Here is a 22522-nt window from a genome sequence, read left to right as displayed (position 1 = left end):
TTATGTTTTTATCTTTTTCAATCGATTCTTGTATATATGCATGCTTGTATTTTAATGGGCGTAATGCTTCCTGCGGCATCCAAACTCATGCCTCGTTAAAAGTTATCTTTCAAAATTGATTTCATGGTTCGCTCAATCTCAAAATATTCGCGTGTCGTCTTTCGCCTTAATTTTATGTGGTTTCTGTGATGTTTTTGAGTGGTTTTTTCGAATGCCTGATTGCATAACAAAATCATAATAGACTAAGAAAAATAGTTACAATATTACGCATATCGTAGTTTACTACTTAACAACTAAAACTGCTATCAAAACAGATTTACAAATAAATATTCCAAGTGTGAGTTTCATTCGTAAAACCTTCCCCGATCTTATTGCTGGCAAAACATTGAGCAACTTTTCGTGTAAGATATTGTTGAATATTATCGGTAAATGGATTATGCTGGCTATGATCTTAGCTTATTGTTAGAGTAGAGCTGTATTAAACCGTGTGTAAGTGTCTGTCCCGTTCCATGCGGCAAATGCATTATTTATTTTGTTTCCATTGAGCACGTCGCGGTGTTCGGTAGGGCGTTGATTTATCATTTCTTTTTATTTTTTTGTTTGGGGGAGTTCTAGGAGGGATCGTCGCTCTTCACTGTCCTGCTGTTTTGGCTCGTTCCTACGTCTACTTTGCTAACTCTGAAAACTGTCACAACATCCGCTGTCCTCGTCATCGGGGATTTACAGGCGCATGTCGTTGTATTTGGCAAAGGCCTTGCACAGGGCAAAGGCCAGAATGATGAGGACCAGGTGCACAATGCCCACCGCAATGGCCACGATGATCAGTTCGCGTTGTCGAATCAGCCACTCGGTGAAGACCTCGTAGCAGCCCTATAAGTAAACCAAATTTTAGTTTGGATATCATATCTTTCTAGGTTCTTCTCCCCTTACCTTCTTGTAGAAACTGTTGCTGTCGCTGGGATTGGTTGTACAGTCCTCGTCGCGTGGCACCAGATTGGTCACATCCTTCAGGATGCAGCAGGCATCCGGAATGGTTCGGTTACCCTTGCCGCTCACCCACGCTGGCGAGGCCTCGAAGTCGCGGTAGTCGTTGATGCCACAGCAGCCAAAGTTGCCCATCAGCTGGTTCCACATCAGGGAGGTGGCATCCACATTCTCGCCCAGCGAGTAACTGGTGATGGTCGTCTGCAAGAAGTTTTTGCTCTCGGCCCGAACCTTGTCCTTGAAGAAGGCGCCCAGTCCGCCGGCAACGATCTCGGCCACCAGCAACAGGATCAAGAAGGTTCCATACTGCAAGGGCAGAAATACTTAATTAGTTTTGGATCAATTATACTTTTTTGATAAGAAACATTAATAGTATAATAATTTGTTGTTATAAAAATCCCAATTACTTATTTAAGTTCCTGTATACTTAGGATCTCTTTAAGAAAAACGTTTTATAAACCCTTTATATAAGAAAAACGTAATGTAGAAATTAAATCTAATGTATGGATATTAATATCATTATTTAAAATATTTTTAAATATTTGCCATTTTTATAATATGAATTAAACTAAAGCTAACTTATATATTATGACGCCTAAGCACATTTTCTAAGACCACGAAAATCGACTACCATTTACAAGCTTTAATATAACCCTCATATTTAAATATAAAGCCGTTCATTATTACATAATAAATGTATTCAATGATTTGTTGTTATGGTTGCTGGGTTTATTTATAATGCTGGCACGCGGTTGACCCAATTCGTCGGGCACTTTGTGAGCCGTGCAGAAAAATCTAGTCATCTGACCCTGAGCCAAATGTGCAGCATTTGTCGGCCTGCCCGCCGCTGGTTGTGAGTTTGGCCCAAACACACACTCGCTGAAATCCACATAGATACAGATATAGATACGCTGAAAATGGCGATTAGGGGGACGGGCGTTTGGGCGGATGGGCGGCTGAGGTCGCAGCATGCAGCACAAATGCTGAAGGTCATTTCTCGATGTTTTGTTGCATGTTTCGAAAAAGCTCTTGCGGCTTTTCATTCCACTATTCTACCTAAGTATCTATAGGATCTATAGGATGACATTTTGATTTTCATATCTTAGAAATGTTATCTTCTCACAGGTTTTCCAACGATAAAATCGAAAAAGGTTTTAGAAAAATCCACGTTAAAATTATTTTAAAATCAATTAAGGCTTTCGAAGTATATATTTTCTTTGTGATACAATTAAGAACAATATGCTTTCTGAAAATCATATATATTATATATAGTGCACATAAAAAAATAAATTAAAAAAAATCGATAGGATGACATTTTGATTTTCATATCTTAGAAATTTTATCTTCTCACAAGTTTTCCAACAAAAAAATCGAAAAGGGTGTTAGAATAATCCACGATGAAATTATTTTAAAATCAATTAAGGCTTTAGAAGTATATATTTTCTTTGTGATACAATTAAGAACAATATGCTTTCTGAAAATCATATATATTATATATAATGCACATAAAAAAATAAATTAAAAAAAATCTATGGGATGACATTTTGATTTTCATATCTTAGAAATGTTATCTTCTCACAAGTTTTCCAACGAAAAAATCGAAAAGGGCTTTAGAAAAATCCACGTTGAAATTATTTTAAAATCAATTAAGGCTTTCGAAGTATATATTTTCTTTGTGATACAATTAAGAACAATATGCTTTCTGAAAATCATATACATTATATATAATGCACATAAAAAAATAAATTTTAAAAAATCTATAGGATGACATTTTGATTTTCATATCTTAGAAATTTTATCTTCTCACAAGTTTTCCAACGAAAAAATCGAAAAGGGTTTTCGAATAATCCACGATGAAATTATTTTAAAATCAATTAAGGCTTTCGAAGTATATATTTTCTTTGTGATACAATTAATAACAATATGCTTTCTGAAAATCATATATATTTTACTATGATTGGCGTATGTATAAAGACGATATTTACAGAAAATGTTTAATAAACTATATTTTATATTGTGTTTGATATGTGATTTTTTTATTAATCTTTTATCAATTTTCCAGATACAGAGCTACACAATTTTTTTAACGTTTTTCTGAGTGCCTGGCTAATGTTGTCGCCGTCGTTGTCGTTGTGGTTGCTGCCCTGATCCGTTGCTCTGATATGCTCGGTTTTGGCTGGTTGTGTTGCGGCCGATACGCCTGGCAGCATTTCATTTCAGCCATCGTGGGCGTTGGTGGCCGCCCGCAAAAGTATCTGTCAAATACACATGCAAGCTCACCGAATTGCGGCCTATGGAGAGCAGCCTCACTTTGTTTGCATGCCAAGTGTAGCGATTTGAAAGCGTTTAGGTGCGCGAGTGCCTGCAGTCTTTTTACCTAAAATTACCGTCTAAAAAAATCAATGCTAAGACATGTTAGCCATGCCAAGAGCTTGAAATGGCCTTGGGATGCGTTAACCGAACGACCTTGGCTAATTTAAGTGCAAAACCCAAGAGGGTCGCATGCAGGTCGCGTGTTCGGCACCGCTGCGCATGCGCAGAGCCACCATCGCAAATTCCCCTGCCCCTTGTGACCAAGCTAAATTGAATTCCACCTGTTTGTCGCTGCAATTAAGCTGGCCAAGCCCTGAAATGTGGGCGCGTCCGGGGTAAATGATGCAGGTAAATGCGATAAAACAGTTTATTAATTACCGCAATCGCCCCGAGTGGCCACTCTCGACCGTAGAAAGTCCCTCGGGGCCGTCGCCGTCCCTTCTGGACACTTACAGCCAAATGTAAATTATCTTCTAGTCCAGAGAAATTACAATTCCACTCACACCCGGGCCAAGACCACAGAGACATGGCCAAGTGAAGGGCTTGTCATGAGGGCTGCCGTATAACCAATCGTTCAAACACGACTGTCTGTATCTATATATACGATATATATATGATAATTTACCTATAGCAAGACTCGGCTATGTACAACTTTCTCTCGAGTGCCTTCAATGGTTTTTCCAGCCAAGAGTCAAAGTCAAATGGAAATCCTCTTCAACGGCAAAGTTTTTCGGTGGAAAATGCAAACAAACGGCTGGCAATCGGCCAGCTCAAATCGAATCCCAGTCCCTGAGCAGTGAATCTTCGGTGTCTGTCTGTCAACCATTACAATATATCCGATGATGCAAGCTCGTAAAAATCTGATTGGACTGATTGACTGGGAGGGAAAATGTAAATTTGGCGACAATGCGTTTCGGTACTGTAAGGGAGGTACTCACTAATGAAAAACAAACAAGTTTTTCCTCAAGAAATCATTGTTATTTTAAATTGGTTTCTTGTTAACTTTACATTTGATCCACCTCTGGCTTTTAGTTTAAGTATAATTCGGTAAAAAGCTAGCATGTTTGATTACATTTTAATTGAACTGTTCTGTATTTGAAATTGTTAGTTAAGTGAAGTAGATGTTTAAATTAGTTTCTATAAACAAAAATTAATTTTATTATCCCAAGAAATAACTACAATTATTTTTAATTTAGCTCAATAGTGTGTGCACAATTGAAACATCAAAAGAAATTAATCGCAAGTCATAAACTCGGCAATGACTGAACTGAAAAACCTTGTCTTAATCATTAAAAAGCATTCTTGTTTATATTTTTATGGGCTCTTAAATTAGGTGCTTTGAATACCTATGGGACTTAAGGGATTTTAATATATGCCATTTTACTTATCATAACTTAAATGTATTTGACTTAATTATTGAATAAGCAAAGGCAACCCCAAAAACCTCTGAAATCCAGAGCATGTAAGTGATGTTTTTGTTTTGAAACGGACTGTCTCTGGGTCCGCACCTCTAACCCACATTCGATACATTCGATCTGTTCACTTACCGTCGACAGCAGACAGCGGGACTCGCGCATGGCCCCCAGATAGCCCAAGAAGCTCATGAAGAACATGACGGCTCCGATGACGAGGAGCACATAGGCCAGCTGCTCTATGGCCTGCGGCTGTGTAAATTGCTGCAATAAAAACAAAGCGAACAGAAACAAATGGTCAGAAATGTGTGGGTAATTGCAGATGATGTCTGCCCTGCGTATACGTAATTAAACTTTGAACTGGCCAAAAATTGTCTTCTTCCTCAATCATGTAATTGAATTATACGCATATTTTCTCCAGTTGTCGCAGGCAAATTTAAAGATCTAAGATAAATGTTTTTAAGCTACTACAACTACACTCTGCAAGTTCATTGACCAACCCCTGGCATATTTCAACACATATAGTTCCTGCTAAAGCTTCTCAATTAGTTTCTGCATGTTTATCCTAGGTGACCCCACAATTAGTCCCCGTGTGGACATGCACTTTTCATTGGTTTTTCCGAAGCGAAAAACCCTTTTCGCTCAGTCAGATAGAACATTGTATAGGGGGTTCCATACAAACTTTAGTTAACGCTGAACATGCAACTTTTGATGGAATTTGTCATAGTTTTAGGTTAGTTGATAAAAGTTTATTTGTGTGAATTAGCTTAAAGTCCCCTTTGAGAGTGGGTGGTTCCGCTTTAAATCACGATTTGTACACTCTAGAAAGTTAGGGGAAAGGTACTGTGAATAAGATATAAGTGTTTTTATAATTTAAAACCTATTTTGGTCGTGTTTTTGGTATTTTAGTCTTAAAATATTCTAGGCATGAACCATTATTTGCTTGCTTTTTTAAATTCGTTATTGATTTTGGAACCCATTTTTGATTTGATACCCTTAAATATCTTTAAAATTCCAAGAAAAACTGGTTAAATCTTAAAGTTCCGCCTTTAAAGCTCTCTAAATTACTAGATTCTACTACTATCAATTCCATTGTATTTTTTAGTGCCTTTTATAGAGTGGGACGTCTATTATTTCAACCCAATTACACAGTGGCATTAAAAACCTTCCCCTATGGTTAGACAGTGTGTCAACACAATGCATCGTGCAGTTTGATTAGCTTTTTTGTTCCTCACTCTGGCCATTTCCCCCGAACTACATTCATGCTTACAATATAATTATATTTTGTTTAATAATCATAGTTCCAGTGCCCGCGATTATTGGGGAACACCTGCACGTGAGGTTGATCTACATTTCGGGGTTGATTTACTACGAGTTCGATATGTGAATTACACACTTCGATGGGTTGCGTATAAATTGCGTTATAATTGGAATGGTGGAATGCAGCGGTTTCTTGGGGCTTTCGAAGGGGGTGTTTCCGCGGCAACACTTTCACCCGGAGTTGGGCGGGATTGGTGTTGGTATAGGGGATTTTGGATACCCCTTGGTCTTACCTCAATGCGCTCGCTCTCGACCAACTTGAGGAGAGCAATCAGCGAGTGCTTGTCCACGGCCAGCCATAGTCCGATGCCGAATATAATTGTGCCTAGCACCTGCAGAAGACGATAAAAAAATTCATAAATATCTGTGTGTACAGGTAGCGCTTACTTGTGTGTTTACAGTGAAACATAAGGCATAAAACACAAAAACACAATTCCCCCCGCTGGACATGCAAACGCAGTTTAATGATTGTTATTATTATGACGTTGCCTGCCCAAGTTGATTGCATTCGAAAATGCCGATGATGAGGTTTGGCAATCAAGATGATGAGGATTACGATGATGATGATGATGATATGACGGCTGAAAGTCAATGAACCGTCGAGCCGCCGAGCTGAAAATGCGGGAAAAAGCCGAAGCACCAGCGCATGCGCATGCGCAGAGATTTGCTTGATTGAGTTGCAATGGAATTTGATGGGATGGTATGGGATGACATGAGTGAACGCACCCATCGCCAAAAGATATATCTTTTAACCATATGCACCCGGCGCATAAATCACAGCTATAGCCATAGTGTTACTTCATGTACTTACGAAAAATATAAAATTGAATATGCAAAGCAAATACTTTGCACACCAGACTCCGCAGTCGAAGACCATTTTCGTTGTTTTCGAAATCTTGGGGCTGTTTTCCTCCACGGAGCTCTCTCAACTGCAATGACAAAGAGAAATTCCACGTTTTAGCACTGTGCGGCGAGTGAGGTTTCTAATTGAATTAAAATATTTTTACTTAATTTACTTAATTTAATGTTAAGTGCCACACACTTCGTTGGACAGAGCAAACAAAAAAAAAGAAAGTGTCACAAAAAAACGAGCGGCATAATAACGAAATTACCAAGAAATGTAAACAAACAAGAAAAGTATTTCTAGCCAGGCTGCATTTCTTATCGACCATGTTTGTACGTGCCGCGTGCCTAACAAATTAACATGTAAAGTTGTCCGTTAAAAATTTGAGAATGCCTTCAGCAGGAAATATTCCACATAAAAAGAAAGCCCAATTTGGAATACCTTGAAATGTGTATTCCAGAACAACAAGAACCGAACTACTTTTACCAAAATTGATAAATTCATAAATTTGTAGTTATTACAAAATTTTATAGACATGATCATACTCTCACTTTGCAAAAAAAAATCATTGTTTTAGTTTCTAAATAAATGTTGCTTGATCATTTAAACCAATTCCTTAAAAAGTCGTAAATGCTTTTAAAATCTAAATTAATTGCGGTGTTAGTGGATGCTCAAAACATCGCCTGTCGTTATCAGATTCAGAGATATGGTAATTCCAAGAGCAACTAAAAAATTGTTCAAGTAAATTACAAGCTTTCGTTCATTCATTAGTTCATTGAGTCGGCGGGAATCTCAATTCCCAGCATCTCGTTCCACGTTAACTTTCTCATTAGCAGTAGAACAGCTTCCCTGCTTTCCCGCTTTTACCCCCATATCATACCATCCCATCTTAGCACTTTTCTTTTCAGATGCTGCTGTTGCTGGCAGCTGGTTTTAGCCAAGTTCTCAGCTGTACATGTGTGCGTAGTTATTTGGGTAAATATATATGTTGGTATGTAGATATATACACACAAACAATGTCACGAGCTATTGAAGTTGGAAAAGTAGAGCACTCGGCAGCGGAGCTAAGCCCTCAGTTTCTCAGTCTCTGGGTTTTCGAGTTTCGATGCTGTTCTGTTGCCAAGTCGCGGCGACGGGCAAACATTTTCCTTGCCAACAATTTTGTTCTCATTCTATTGCTGGTCCCTTTGAGCCCGGTAAAAGCTGTGATTCCCACCCCCTTCCCCCGTTGCACCCCTAATGATGTTTTGGCCGAAATGTAATTGTGTTCGCACACCACACAACCGCGGTCAAAAAAATAGCACTTAAGATGTCAATTTACTGGTTAAGCAGGGTAAACAAAGTTTATAAAGGCAACGTTAACCGCATTAGACTATAAAATTAATAAAGAGATTACTGCCCTTGTCAAAATATAGTAAATTAAACGGTTTTCAGTTATGTTCCGTAGAATATTAATTATTAATTTTTACTATATCGAGCATGTTATAAAATGGCCAGTATTGTATGACTGTTATTTTTTAGGACTTCGTCAATATTGAAGATAAGCCTATTAATATTTAAGATTTTATTTTTCAAACTCAATTAATTTTAAAAGTTTATTAAAATACGTATTTTAAAGTAAACACGATAAAATATTTTTAAACACAGATGAAGTATTTAGTGCGAACGGTTTTGTTTATAAAATACATAAAAATATTTACTTGAAATTAATGCTATTATTTCAACCTTAGGTTTTAACCCACTGAGGTACTGAGTGCATGAAGTACTTGAATGCAAAACGCTCTAGGGGCCCACATTTACATACACACATAAGCCGAGTTTATGTGGGCACCACATTCCCTACTTTTTCCTTTTCATTCCCCTCAAAACCCTTCAACTCGACAAAAGTTTATCAAATTTTTAATTGCTTTTCCATTGTTTTAGACATAGTACAACGTTATGGCTTTAAATTAGTTTAAATTTTCTGCTGATAGCGCATGCAAATGACTGCCTAACGGATGTGCATAGAGTGCTTAATGGTTGTGACATTGAATTTATAATGTAGGCTTAGTCGAAAACACCGTATTGTTTACGAATATTGACGCTAAAGTCATTTGTTTGCCAGAGGTTTAAAGTGAGAGATGTCGTATTATAAAAATGTATTTTTATATGCACTCTAATTTGAATATTATCCCAGGGGATTTCGATTTGCATAAAGCAAAACCGGCTGGCTTGATAACAAAGCAAAGACAAAGCTTAAAAAAATGCTATAATAAAGAAATAAATATCTATTCTGTAAGCAAAAGCTGTACATTCTCATCTTTAAAATCAAAATTTAATTACATTAATTTAACGAATATTTACGATACGTTTTTTCAACTCTTTTACAGCTTTGATTCTGATTTTATCTGACAACGATTCAACCTTTGCCCTTATCTTTTCATTAATGCTGCAGTTCGACTCTAAGCTTTAATTAATTCTCTGTCTGAGTGGAAAAGCGGAAAAGCTTCCAGCAGCCACCCACTAAGCCGCCACTGCTGGTTTCTCGTTTCCATGAGCCCATATAAAATTCAAAAGCTTGCCATTAGCCCAAACACACACTCTTGCCCGGCTACATGGCTAACACACACACGTGCAGGGGACCAAATCTTGTAATTAACTTTCAAGTAGCCCATGCAAAATATTGGCAAAAATTCAGCAAGCTCAGCATCAGCATTTCATCTAACTCAAATATTAAGTCTCGAGATCTACTTATACACATGTGTACGCAGCAAACTCAAATATCTGATGAAGAAAATATCACATACTCATAAAACAAATATGAATTAGCTTTAATATTGTCAGAAGAAACGTCTAAGGAACTTATCTCTCTTTTTAAATTCATAAAAATACCTGTCTCACCATTTTTAGCTAGAATTTATATGAAATTAAATTATTGAAAATATTCTAACTAAAATCCAACTCATTTAAGATAGATACTATCAGGTAGGTAGAATTTCTTATAAATTAGATTATTGAATATATTCACATTAAAAGCCAGCCCACGAGTGTTTTATACAGGTAAAATAATATTTTTCCTTGTGGGCAGAGATCGATTTACATGTCGTTCAAAGCTTTTTCATATATGTATACCTATAGCAATAAATATAATACAAAATGGCAGAAAATCCACCAAATAAATTGCAAATTTATGGGCTTTGCAGCTGACTTGCATTCGGATTTTGATTCGGTCTTTGTTTATTATTTGCGTAATTAAATGCTTGCACATGCTCGTACAGCATTTTTTAACCGTAGAAAGTTTTGTTTCACCGGCTGCTGTGGAAGTGGTAGTCTAGGGAGCCCGACAGCTCTCCAAACAATGCACATTTTTTTCGGCATCGTGGCGGTGATTAAAGCATTTTCCATTGCAAAAAGGAAATTCGAGCGGGTCTCAATTGTGGGACTGGAAGTCATTTTCTTGTTGTGCCAACCGACTCTTTTTTCTTCTGCAGCAGGTCGACGTCAAAATGGGTTAAAGAAAGTCGTAACTTGTATTAATTAAAAAAAAGTTAAGGGGCACAACACAAAAAAAAAGTTGAGAGGAGGCAAGAGCTGCGCTTGAACCGAAAAGGCTGTCAAAACCTTTGGCCATAACTTTTCAAGCGTCGAGATAGATGTTATTTCCCCATTCCAATCCCAGTTGCCCTCTCACACAACCATGTGTGTGTATCCACACTTGTCACGTTCGCTGGCTTGCCAAGAATTTAGAAATTTTATTTATTGCCAATGCTTTCTGTTTCCCATTTTTCTCGCCTCTTCGATTCTGATTTGATTGGCTGGTCTCTGGAGATGGGAAAATGGGAAATGTGTATTGAGGGAAAACTCATCACGCTCGAAACCAAAAGTGCCACAGAACCGCAGAGCCACTTTTCTATCTGTCAAAGCGTGAGAAATTCTCTGTTCGCCGTTGCTCATCTTTATAGCTGCGGTTTCCCCCACCCAAAACTCCCCAGATGGGTAATTAAATTATGGAGTAATAAGCCTCAATTGGGTCACCGCACTCTCCAAACAGTACTTAAATGCAGGTGGGTGGCTCCGGCTGAGAAACACCCATCCACCCCTTCCCTCAAGATCTTAAGTATGCATATGAGAGTGGATTTCAAGTTGCCTGGTGTGTGGGAACTACTTAGTTTTAAATGGCTGAGCTAAGTGGCATTTTAATGCCTAAATCTGCCTGGGGTGCTTGATAAAATATGCTTGATCGGATAATAACATATTTAATTAAATCACTATTTAAGCACTCTATTAAGGATTTTAGGAATTCTTCATATTTCCAGTTTCTTATTTAAAGCTTAATATGTTATCAACTTATCAGATTATTATGGTGTTATAGTTTTCCGGAAGTACTTATATTTCAACAAGTTTTCCTTAATTAATTAATTTATTCAAAGCTTATACTTCAAAATATGTCATTTCGAGCTCAATAAATCATGATTATCAGCGATGGCAAACATTATACAAATGCAAACAAATCTAATTATATATAAGCAATTCCCCGAAATACACTAGACATTTAATTTTACAAAATAATAACAATTTTATTAAACATTTAACATTTAAATTAAAAATTAATGAGGCTAAATTGTTTCCTTTTATGTGGTCTTTCCTTTTTCCAATCGAACAATATGCAAATGTATTTATGATAACTAATGTCCCTTGCAAAAAAATGTATTTATTTATTTATTTTGTTGACCCAACCTTTTTTGCCTCGTTGATTGCTAAATATGTGTCCCCTATAAAAAAGGCTTTAAACCCGAACTTATCCAACTGGAATAAAATCCATTAATTGAGCAAAATATAGCGCAATATTGAAGCTCTTGTTTTTGCTTTTTATATTTTTCGCCGCCGCGCACGAGCCACACAATCAATTTATTTTTAAATTTCGCTTAATTAATGCAAATATAACGAAAAACAAGAAAAGCCGGGCAAATAACTTGGTTAGCCTTTGGAGCGGCAAATTTTGAAATCTACATAAAGGCACGGAGCCAGAATTTACAACAGGACCCAGGCCAATATTATACCTTGAAGTGGTTTAATTAAATGAGTCTCCTCACATAAGGCTAATTGAATGAGGTATAATTTGAGTTTTGTTAATTTCATTTTTCGCTCCAAAGAGTCATTCAACTCCGTCTGTTAGTTTTTCGTTAGTTTGCTTATATAATCACATGAAGTGCGTTAATTTGACATAATTAGTGGGCTCCGGCACGAGACGAAGTCAAAAACCCAGCCCCAGTCTGAGGTCTTCGAGTTGAAGAGTAGGCACCTTTGTCTGACTCCGGTCTTTTTTGTATTTTTAGGTCAATGGTCTTCGCTCCGGCGATGTTTGTTGCCATGTTTGCTGCCATTTGATGGCTTGCCAATTTAACACCTGACAGCTTCGTTTGGTTTGCTTTGGCCCATGTGCACTGGACCAAGCCGTGTGCCATAAGCGAGCGCAGATGCCAACGCCCCAATCCCAATTCCCCCGGCCACGCCCCCCGCCGCCCACTGCTGTTACGAGAGCAGTCACACTGGAAAAAAAACGTTTTCAAGTCGGTTTTGATGCTACCCCACTGAAGTCTATACCATCTATAAAAATTTAAGATCTGTGCATTTGTTAAATCGATTCTAGAATTTTGAACTTTGGACTTTTGCTTGTTGACATTTTACATTTTTAAGTTGTGACATTTTCTAAATATTTTTTAAAATTCGAACAACCCTTTCAAGTTTTTAAAAACCATTAAAAAATAAAGTAATATAACTAAATTACATATTGTTTAGGAGTGACAAAAGAATTGATAGGATTTCTTAGCTTTACAATAAATATTTAAAAATTAAATAAACATACATCTTTTTTTTTAAGTTATCATAAGTATTTAACGGTTACGTCGTAAATCATTTTCAGAATTAAGTAAAATACCAATTTAGATTAAACTTTGTAATCATTTACTCAAAATGGCCACCTTGATTTTTTTCACACTTTCTGCAAATTTATTTATATTTTTTCCACAGTGTAGATCTGGTAGCCAGGCCGGCGGGTTGTCACCAACGAACCAGCCAACGAACTAAAAGCCAACCGGCCACGAGAGACCCAGACAAGTCTGGCCATTTAGCAGAGTTATGCGATACATTTTTGCGAATTTATTTCTAGTTGGCTGAGGAAATTTTCAAAAGTTGTACTCTAGATTCGATTACGAAAGAGCGGTAGAAAGAGTTGATATGCAAAATGGCTTCGACAACTTTTCTGTGAAATAGGTAAAATGTCAAAACTTCAATTTGCTGAACGATTTTAATCAGAGAATGTCAAAAAATTGATGAACTTTGTACGTCATAATTTACTTTGGCAAAGATTTTTGAGTGAGATGCCTGATAGAATGCAAATTTTGTTAGACTTGCAGACTTCATTCAATATTTAAGATAAAAGAATTTATGATAGTGACATTCCATAAAAATGATTGGATAATATCTAACCAAAAAAGAAATTCTTCATTCATTTTTGATAACAAGATGAGAAATTTAAATTGTTGAAAGAATTTAATATCAAACATAGTAATTAGAGCTTTTTCTATTCTCAAAGTAAATTATTTGACCCACCCAAATTTTTTCGCTTATGCATCAAATTTTTGTCAAGAACGCGAGAAGTCGAATAACATTTCAGACACTGACCTACTTTAAGGTAAATATTAAACGGGGGGAATGTAGGAAAAATGAAACTATTTGGGGCCAATTACCATCGTTGTGGACAAAGAAAAGAAACTTTGCATATACATATATTTTTACTTAATTGAGTAAATCCACTCCAGTTCTTTATTAATTTTTTCTTTTTAATTATTCAGTTTCTTTTTTTTCGCTTTGAAAAGTGAAATGCTCAGAACCAGAATTCGTTCAATGTCTCTGGCTTTTTGGTTTATTATTGCTCATTGCTCCAGTTAAGCTGCAAGACGGGTAATGTACTATATCTGTATCTGTAGCTGTGACTGTACGAGTATCTGTATCTGTAGCTGTCAGTCTGAATTACAGAGCTTGAACGAGGTTGACACACTTACATTTATTTAGCCCATAATGAGCTGGCAAATGATTTGCCTTTGTCTGTGCCTAGCTGCCTCCTCCTCGCTGGTTTATTATTACTGGTTTTTTTTCACTTTTCATCAATAAAATAAACTGATGAAATGCTTTAAATCTTCTCTGTTTGCATAGCATAATGAGGCGTTTCGACAAAGATAAACAAAGGATGAAAGAGGCGGCAAAGTCAAATCAAAGTTGGAGGAAAACACAAAAGTTTGGAATAATAATGGGAGCCAAGTTATATAACCTATGCATATAAATCAGTTGGCAGGAATGGAAGACCTCAGATGGTTCTAATGGTCGTTTATTTGGGGAGATCTTGAAGCGGGAGAGCCTACATTTTGTTATTCTTAAATTGATTGTATATATTTCAAAATAAATTATGCAGTAATGTAAGTTAACTGATCATTAAAAATATTATAATGTATTCGTGTTGTTCCTTAGCTTTGTATTTTTATCAGATATATTTTCTTGTGGAGTATATTTAGAGTATATTATTATAAACTAAACAAGTTAAATAGTAGTCTCTGACTCTCGAATTTTTTTTATCAGACAATAATTAATATATTTAAGTATCTCCTAATTAATAAAAGCCCCATTTACAAGTATAGTCTACATTGCAGACTTCCTATATTCCATTCCAGCTTTAAATAAAACAATCCCACTCCAATTGTGCTATTTAACAGACAGTCCCTATATATTAACCATTTTTTGTTGTTTTCCAATTGAGAGTTCATGAGCCATTGTTATGGCGAGATTACACATACGCCGTGTGTGCCGTGTGGAGCGACGATTTCCTGCATTCGAGAGACAAAACATAACCAACGCCCGCTGTCACTTCAATTCATAACAGATGCAAATAAATTTCCATTAAAGTTGCGGGGTGTCCACCACCACAGACAATTACCCCTTTTCGGCACCCATTTTCTGCGTGGGCGTACTACAAGCTAAACAGATGCTTAGTTCCGAGCTGAAGCGGAGATTCATGGGGCATTAAGGTGCCCCCCAGATTTAGATAATACCCATTTCGAGTCACGGGGCGCAAATTGCGGCCTTTTAACGAGCAGCAGTGGCTCTCACACATTACCTTTCATATGTTTAAATGAAATAAGTATCTGGCAGATATGATTTTTTCTTTTTTCCAGCGACAGTTGCATCCACACGCAAGCTTAAGTGTGAAAACCGAGGATCGTGCGCTGGCTCTGGGATTACTTAACTTATTTAACTTTCTTTTGGACCCCAACAGGGGCCAAGTTCAATGCGCTTAACTTGCGGCTAATGCGCCTCTCCTTCAGTTGAGCTCAGCTCAACTTTCACATTCACAACCTTTGGCACTTCCTCCTGCAAACAGCACACAGTCACATGGAAAGTGCATTTTCCTTTAATTTTGTGTGCTGTTGGCCAAGACTATTCACAATTTTCCATTTGGCAATATGCAATGCAATCAATGCTTCTCATTCGATATTTAGCAAGCTCACTCATTCGGCTGTGGGGCAAGTTTTTGACTTCATTTCGTTGCATTTCAGTGGCGTTTGGTGCGGTTCGGTTCATTTCAGAGCGGTTGAAAAGTGTAGATACACATGCTACTCCCAAACGCATGGGAGTGCAAATAAAAAATAAAAAAAAGAATGCAGCAAAAAAGTGCCTGCCACCGCCTATGCAACTATGAAATATCGCATCGCTCTGTGAGAGAGTATGGGGTATACGCGCATATATCCAGAGCCAGCCAGAGCTGGGATAAATTTATGTGGGAAGTTTTTTGATGACGTCCGTAGTTTCAGACCCACCCCCAGACCCGGCTACAGTGCAACTTATCTAATAACGGAGACGGACTTGCTACTTCCTGTAGGCCTTCCCGGAATGTGAGAACCAAAACCAAGGGGCCAGCGCAAAAGGGCTGCACTTATCTTTGTTGATATAATCTGCATTTACGATTTATGCCTCAGATTGAATATTCTTTATAGTTTCTGTGAGATGAGGTAATAACTTAGTCCCTTTTTTACATCGGATTGAGGGAAGCTTGAGAAGCCAGAAGACTTTGAACTATTCTTTTATCACGACATGGTCATAAATCTAAAATGAATATAATTATAGTACATTTTCATCAACATAAACATACAACCTATAGGAAATAAAAAGAAAAGAATTTTATTTACATTTTGTTTTAACATTTTGATAGACACTAAACACTAAAATATATTTAAATTGATTAAAACTAAATAACATTTCTCGATAACCGACGAAAGATATTTTAGAGGTTACTTATCACAAAAATTCCTTATATGACTATTGACTAGTTAAATTTTCTCCTTAATTTATTTGCTAAATAAAGTTGTGAAGGGTTGAAAAGTTGTATCTGCACCGTATACGTATCCATAAAATGCGTACTCCACATACCGAAACTTTCGGGCCTTAAAACAAACTTATGCAATCGGTCTGTCTAGTCCGAATTGATGGCAAATAAAACTTGGCCAAATAAGCAAACTGAACCGCTACTCTAGAGTCCAAAATAAAATTCCCAGCCAAATCGCCCAGCCACCTGCTGTGCTTTGTATATCCCAAAAACTTGTCCGCTTCCACATGCTGTGTAATAGACCAATTGCATCAGCTAAAAAGCCAAAAAAATAAAGGCAACAACTAAAGTAAACCTTTGCCTACTTCTTTTAAGCCAAACATAGGCATTCGGCCAAGGGGGTGGGGTGAAAATGTTTAAACAATTGCCAACGTTAATCGCTTTGCATATGCGAAGCAAAGAATATTCCAAAAAACACCCAGAGGCGTGCCATCACAAAAATAAAAACAAAATACAAAAATTAATATGCATTGTTGCAGCAGCACGTCGCCTTGCATATTTGGACTTTCACTTTTGTTTTCTTTTCCAAAAAAAGAAAAAGAGTCAAACAAAAAGGTAATCATGATTTCAAAATGAACTTAAAACGCACACTCGATCCACGTCGACATTTCAATCAATTAAAAATGGTTAACACTTATGTATCCGATGATTGGGGGCTTCCGAGTTCGGTGGGCGAGCTGCGATTAAAGTGGGTAACTGCGTTAATTGCTGGTACCCCTTACTTTCTTCGGCCCCCCAGTCAAGACCAGAAATCAAAGTTACGCATTTCCAATTGCGCAATCGTCACAATCTTTTTTGCTGCCGTCTGGAGATTTTCATGGCTTGCGAAAGTAAACATTTTTACAGTCCCCTTTATTTTATTTTTGGCTTCCCGAACAATGCGTTATTACTAGTTTCGGTTCATTAATCATGTGTCGGGGAAATACTTATGTTTCTGTGCACCTGCTGGGCATAAGAAATGAGTAAAATGGGACAAAGAGATACCGATGGGAAAATTGCCAAGGGCTTCGAGAGGTGTTTTTGAATTAACCACATATACTATGTATATGATTAAAAGTCAAACTTATCATGACATAAGAAGATTTTCTCTTGGTTTTCCTATGAAGATTTCGTTTATATTTGATCTCTGCTTTGGGTGCCTAAGTAGATTTACTTTCTAGCCTTTACTTCACTATTTTTAAGTCCCAGATTAATTTTAAGTACAAGTAAATAGTACAAAATATAATGCCTCAATTAATAACTTTTCATTTCAGTGTTAAGCTGTTATTGGCCTATCAAATTATTAATTTCGTTTTGAAACTTTTTCAAACACCTGTTTAAAAATAGACCACAGAAAATGCGACTTAAATCTTACTTTTCTTTACTCTGTAACACGATTAGTTTTCCCTCTCTTTCTACAGCTCCAACTCGCTGACTTTAAGTTTTTAATTAACTTAAATCAATGACAGTTTGCATTGCCGATAGAAACGTTTCCGAAATGGCCAGCTAGGGACTTTGCCTGGGATTGACCATTGTTGCATTGAGACAATGACAAAGTAACCAGCATCCAATCGATCGGAATGGAAAGCCGCAGATATAGCCAGGGCGATTAAGTATCCCAGGCCCAAGGCGGATGGTCGATGGTCGGTGGTCGGTCAACCAGATGGCTGGACAATTGCCGCAAATCACAGTGGGACTGCCATTCGAAATATGTGTAGTTGGGTTGCCTGGGTTGTCTGGTGTTTCCGCTGAAAGTGCAGGCAATTTGAGCCAAAGAGGCGGAGATCTAATGCTGGAATGAAGTGTTGCCGGGTGAAGAATTGCTGGCTTGATTTTAATTGCCACTGACCACTGACCACTGGGCACTGAGAAGCAATGAACTTGCCGCCGTAATTCGAGCCACAAACAGAAAGCCCGTGTAATGCAAGATGGTTGTGGGAAATTCCACCGGACCAGCGAAGAACTCCATTCGAGGGTGGATATGTGTACATATGTTGTGTGAAAGTCCAAGGCGGCGAGTGGATCAAGTTCGTATTACCATAAAATATGCAGAGACAACGCATGCGCAACACGTAACCCGATGCAGATACGTTTTAGTGGACTTGCAGATACAGATACAGATACAGATACAACTGAAAGATACTGTCCAGTTCGGCCCTGTTCAGGGTGGCCCGTTCACCTTGGAACGCCGCTTGAAAGAGTCGTTAAACATCAAGTTTTTGGGGGCTAAAAGAGTCGGAGGTCTGGTCTATATGGATCCAGGCGTATACTCTATATATGATAAATCCGTTGGCCTTTAGGCCAATTTCATGCTCGCTGAGGCGCTTGTTTCGACAACATGCTCTTATTCCTATTCCACTAATTGAGTTATGTTGCACATTTCGGCAAGTCAGCTTCATGGTTCTGCGACTGCTGCGGATATTTGCCAATTGAGTTATTGCCTTTTGGCTGTGCATTAGCGTGCGCTCACCTGCGATTTCCCAATGGAAAGTTTGGCCAACTCTTTAGACCGAGTTCTGTGCGCCAAAAACGGGTTCGACTTGGCCAACACGGTTAACGGTTTTCGGAGTGAATCGTTTTGTCACGCCTTCGATTCGAGCCAATAGAAAAATCCCTACTCAAATGTTTGCCCAACTTTTGTGGCACTCAGTTGCAGGTGCAGCTGCTAGCATCTTTACAAGTACATGGGTACATAAGTTTTTAGCTCATCATCTGCTTGGGCTATACTTTCTGTGATTTGTTACCCTTTGGATTTCCATTTATCTACGCGATAGGAAGCTGGGAGAGCCACTTTAAAGCCAATTACTCACCCGCAATTGGCAGGTGCTTTTCCATGGCCTCGAGGAAAGGAGATTTGAACGGGGTGATAAGATGCTAAATGCAAATGCAGAAGATATTTTTGCAGGTCCTAATAAAAAGTGGCTATGATATTATCATTGGAGTAAGAATTTAGAAATTCAAAACCTATTCCTAGAGAGTATTCGAATAGGTATTGTAACAAAGTTATTAGTTCTATTGATATTGCCCGAATAACATCCAAATTGGATTTTACTACTAAAAAAATAACCTGACAAGATTTTTGAATTTCCCTGCAAACTCATTGCAAATTAAAATGAATGTTTTGCCTTATTTTCTTTCCCATTTTAAATAAATTCCCCTGGCATTCTCGACTTTAACAAGCTTTAAATATTTGATTTCTTTTGCATTTTAAAGGATGTTTAAATAATTCATAAAAATGTCAACAATGCTTGCGGCTTTTTTATCCGAATAATAAGTGGAATTTTTAAAAAGTGTGTTGTTTAATTGTCAAACTGAAACAGATTTTTATAACACGTTTTTGGGAGCAATTTATAACCTATGCGAGCAATTAATTTTGCACGCTCAATTTCAGGTTTTGATTTAATTTACTACATTAGTAGAATAAATTTGCTCTCCTTTCACCCCCTTAAATGTTACTTTTGCAGACTGTTGTCAGACTGATTAAGCGATTAATATCAAACATAAATTAACAGTCACGTAACGTTTATATAATTTTTCCCATTTCCGTGCAGAGATAAACACTTTTTGGAGTAATTAAATAGGTAATTTGGCGAGAGAATAAACTAACGAAATAAAAGTGAGTCTGCGGTTCTGGTTCTGGAAAGTAATCATAATCAGCCTCGTAGCCCCATTCCCCCATTTAGAGCGATATCAAATACGAGATTTGTGGGATTTTGCTCTTTCGTTCTCTCTCCCTCTCTCTTTACATCTCCGTTTCCGTCTCGGTCTTTGCTCATTTCCAATAAGCAATTCTACTTGCTTTATTGGTTTTCCTGACAAACTTGTTCGGAACTCTCGTGGAGCGGACAGGTTGCTTTTGAGGGGAGAGAACCCGGAGTCAGCATGTTTTCAAGATCAAAAAGCGAATGGCGGTGGAGGTAAAGAAATTGCACAAAAATTTACACACTCCCCAACAAAAGGAACGGGAGACGGACAGCTCTATAGAGAGGGATCTGCAAAAGGGAACCTTTCACTGCAGGTACACATTGAAAAATAATTTATATAACTAAGATGACAATTACAGCAACTGAAGATGGAGATAAGCTATCGCCTTAAAACCTGTCTTGAATTGAAATATAATTAAATCTTACAAATGGAAATTGTACATTAATGTATAGTATACGCTTTCCCAATACCTTTGAGAATTCACAAACATGATAAGAAAACATGTTGTTTCCATTGAAAAAACCTAAAATATTGCGTTTTATTATTAATATCTTTAGAAAAGAACGCGTTATGTTGACTTAGAACCTTAAGTGAGATTAAAACTGTAAGTTTAAAACCCGTATTACATTGATATATATTAAACTGGAAACTTGGTGATACCTATCTGTCTGTACATTGTACATGTATGAAATCGTTTTGAGACCATAGGAAAATCTCGATACGTTTCACAAAGAATCACTCATATACACTCTACGTTTTGAAATAGTCCCAATACCTTTGAGAATTCGCACACATGATAAGAAAACATCTGGTTTCTATTGAAAAAATTAAAAATAATGTTTTTTCTTATTAATATACTTGGTAATATATATAAGTAACATTATCTATGTTCATATGTATATTTATTTGAGATTAAGATATTTATTCCGGATTCAGAACCTTAAGTAGGACTAAAACTGTAAGTTTTCATACCATTTCTATCCTTAAAAAGATTTTGCCAAGTTGGTACTTCAAAACTAGTACCAGGTACCCTATTTTCTCGCCGTGTCCCGATTGGCGAGGCAAGGTAGAATTAGTGATAAACATGAAGAAAGGCCGCGCAATTGAAAAGTGGCACAGATGCCAGGGCAGCGGCCCCAAAAGGCAACGGTACACGAGGCCAGGAGCGCAAAAGGGAATCCAGGAGCGGAGCTGGGGGCTCCAGCATCAGCAATCGAAATAGGGGGCGGGTGGGGAGGAATACCAGGAGCGGGAGCGACGCAAAAAGTGTGTGCGTATCAACAAAGCGGATGGTCGAGGGCTGGGCCCGGATGATGATGGGATGCCCAGGGGCGTGGGTGGTGGTGGGTGGTTTTTCGGTGGGCTGGTGGCTTTTCTCTGGGAACAGTAGCACTCGCTCTGCTTATTTCGTATATCTTTTTTTTTCGTTTTCAGAAATATGCGCACTTCCAAAAACTAAGGCCAAAACTTACCTGTAAAATATGAGCACGCTGCGTAGCGAGCTGTTTAATAATTTATGGTTCGTCGAAGATTTACGACCCACTGGATGTATCAAAAACTGCAATGATTCCGGGAATATTTGAATATATTTGAGAACTTTGGTAGTGGGAAAAAAGCACAACACTTTTAGTATTATTATATCTCTTGCTTTTTAGGGAGTGGGTTGAGTTATGTTTGTGTGGTAAATATTGTTGATGCTGGGGACTACCAGTAAGTAAACGGGGAGTACGCAGCACTGTTTTGATTGAGCGCGCGCAAAAAATTATACACAAAATCACGCACACAGCGAAATCCAGATAGAGACGCACCGATGGCTTAAAACTGGGGTCCGAGAAGAGAGCGTAGGGTGTGTGTGCGGAGGCTCTTGCTTCCAGGGCACCGACCACGGTAGCTGCACTCGGCACTCGACTCGAATCGTGGCTTAAATCCCAACTCACTCGTCACTCACTCGGCACTCTGAATCGAATTGGAACGACGACCGTCTGCTTGGAAGCGTGCTTTCGAACTGAAGCCGTTTTTCCGTTTTCGCTTTTGAGCTGCCGAGCTGCTCGCCACTGCCACAGCCACCACCAATACATGCGCGGAAAGCAGGTTGCTCCGGCCGAAAGCTCGGCTCGCCAGAAACCAGTAAAAGTCAAATTGGAAGCTTTTCACCGTTGCCAGATGGCTGGAATTAAGTGGTATCTTAACCCCATAGTGCCCTTTTACAAAATCTATTAGCTATTCTGCATACTACTTAAGCAGTGTATTTTAATTCATAAGTTGTATGATGGGTTCTATTATTTATAGCATTTTCGTAAAGATATTTGTCTTTAATCTTCTATTTATGGATTTTTATTATAATTTACAGTATGGGAAATATGGTGATTCATATACAATTAAAATAATTATTTACGAAACGCTTTAATTATAAAAAAAACCTTTTCCAAACTTTGTTTAATGTTCCATACTAATTCATCGGTATTAAATCATAGTACTTTTTGCTTGTAATTCAAAGAATACTTTTTCAAAAAGCCCCTTTCGAAAGTAATTTTTAAACTTTTAATTTTT

General features: G+C 37.7%; 1 protein-coding gene across 4 annotated transcripts; it reads right to left on the bottom strand.

Annotated features, from left to right (window-relative positions):
• Positions 1 to 574: 574 nt before the first annotated feature.
• Positions 575 to 21978, bottom strand: LOC119554323 (tetraspanin-18). 4 transcript variants are annotated; one of them, XM_037865188.1, is made up of 7 exons: positions 21921 to 21978; positions 21445 to 21530; positions 6841 to 6958; positions 6263 to 6361; positions 4845 to 4973; positions 931 to 1290; positions 575 to 870 (listed from the first exon to the last, which is right to left on the bottom strand). In XM_037865188.1, the coding sequence occupies exons 3-7, from the start codon at positions 6904 to 6906 to the stop codon at positions 721 to 723; spliced, it is 804 nt and encodes a 267-aa protein (XP_037721116.1). In that variant the 5' UTR covers positions 6907 to 6958; positions 21445 to 21530; positions 21921 to 21978; the 3' UTR covers positions 575 to 720. The 4 variants fall into 4 exon arrangements, with proteins under 4 accessions (XP_037721116.1, XP_037721114.1, XP_037721113.1 ...); XM_037865186.1 differs by having other exon boundaries at positions 21755 to 21974; XM_037865185.1 differs by having other exon boundaries at positions 21781 to 21974.
• Between the last annotated feature and the right edge of the window lie 544 nt (positions 21979 to 22522).

This window comes from Drosophila subpulchrella, chromosome 3L (assembly GCF_014743375.2).
Source record: "Drosophila subpulchrella strain 33 F10 #4 breed RU33 chromosome 3L, RU_Dsub_v1.1 Primary Assembly, whole genome shotgun sequence".
Taxonomy (NCBI): Eukaryota; Metazoa; Arthropoda; class Insecta; order Diptera; family Drosophilidae; genus Drosophila; species Drosophila subpulchrella.
Note: the sequence above shows the minus strand (reverse complement) of the source record. Positions and strands in the feature narration are given on the sequence as shown.

Bases quoted from the DNA above. Each gene is read 5' to 3' on its own strand.
- LOC119554323 (XM_037865188.1), bottom strand. From the start codon at position 6,906: ATGGTCTTCGACTGCGGAGTCTGGTGTGCAAAGTATTTGCTTTGCATA. The intron at 1,291-4,844 runs GTAAGTGAACAG...CTGCCCTTGCAG, and splicing joins CCCGCTGTCTGCTGTCGACG to TATGGAACCTTCTTGATCCT. The intron at 871-930 runs GTAAGGGGAGAA...GTTTACTTATAG, and splicing joins GCAACAGTTTCTACAAGAAG to GGCTGCTACGAGGTCTTCAC.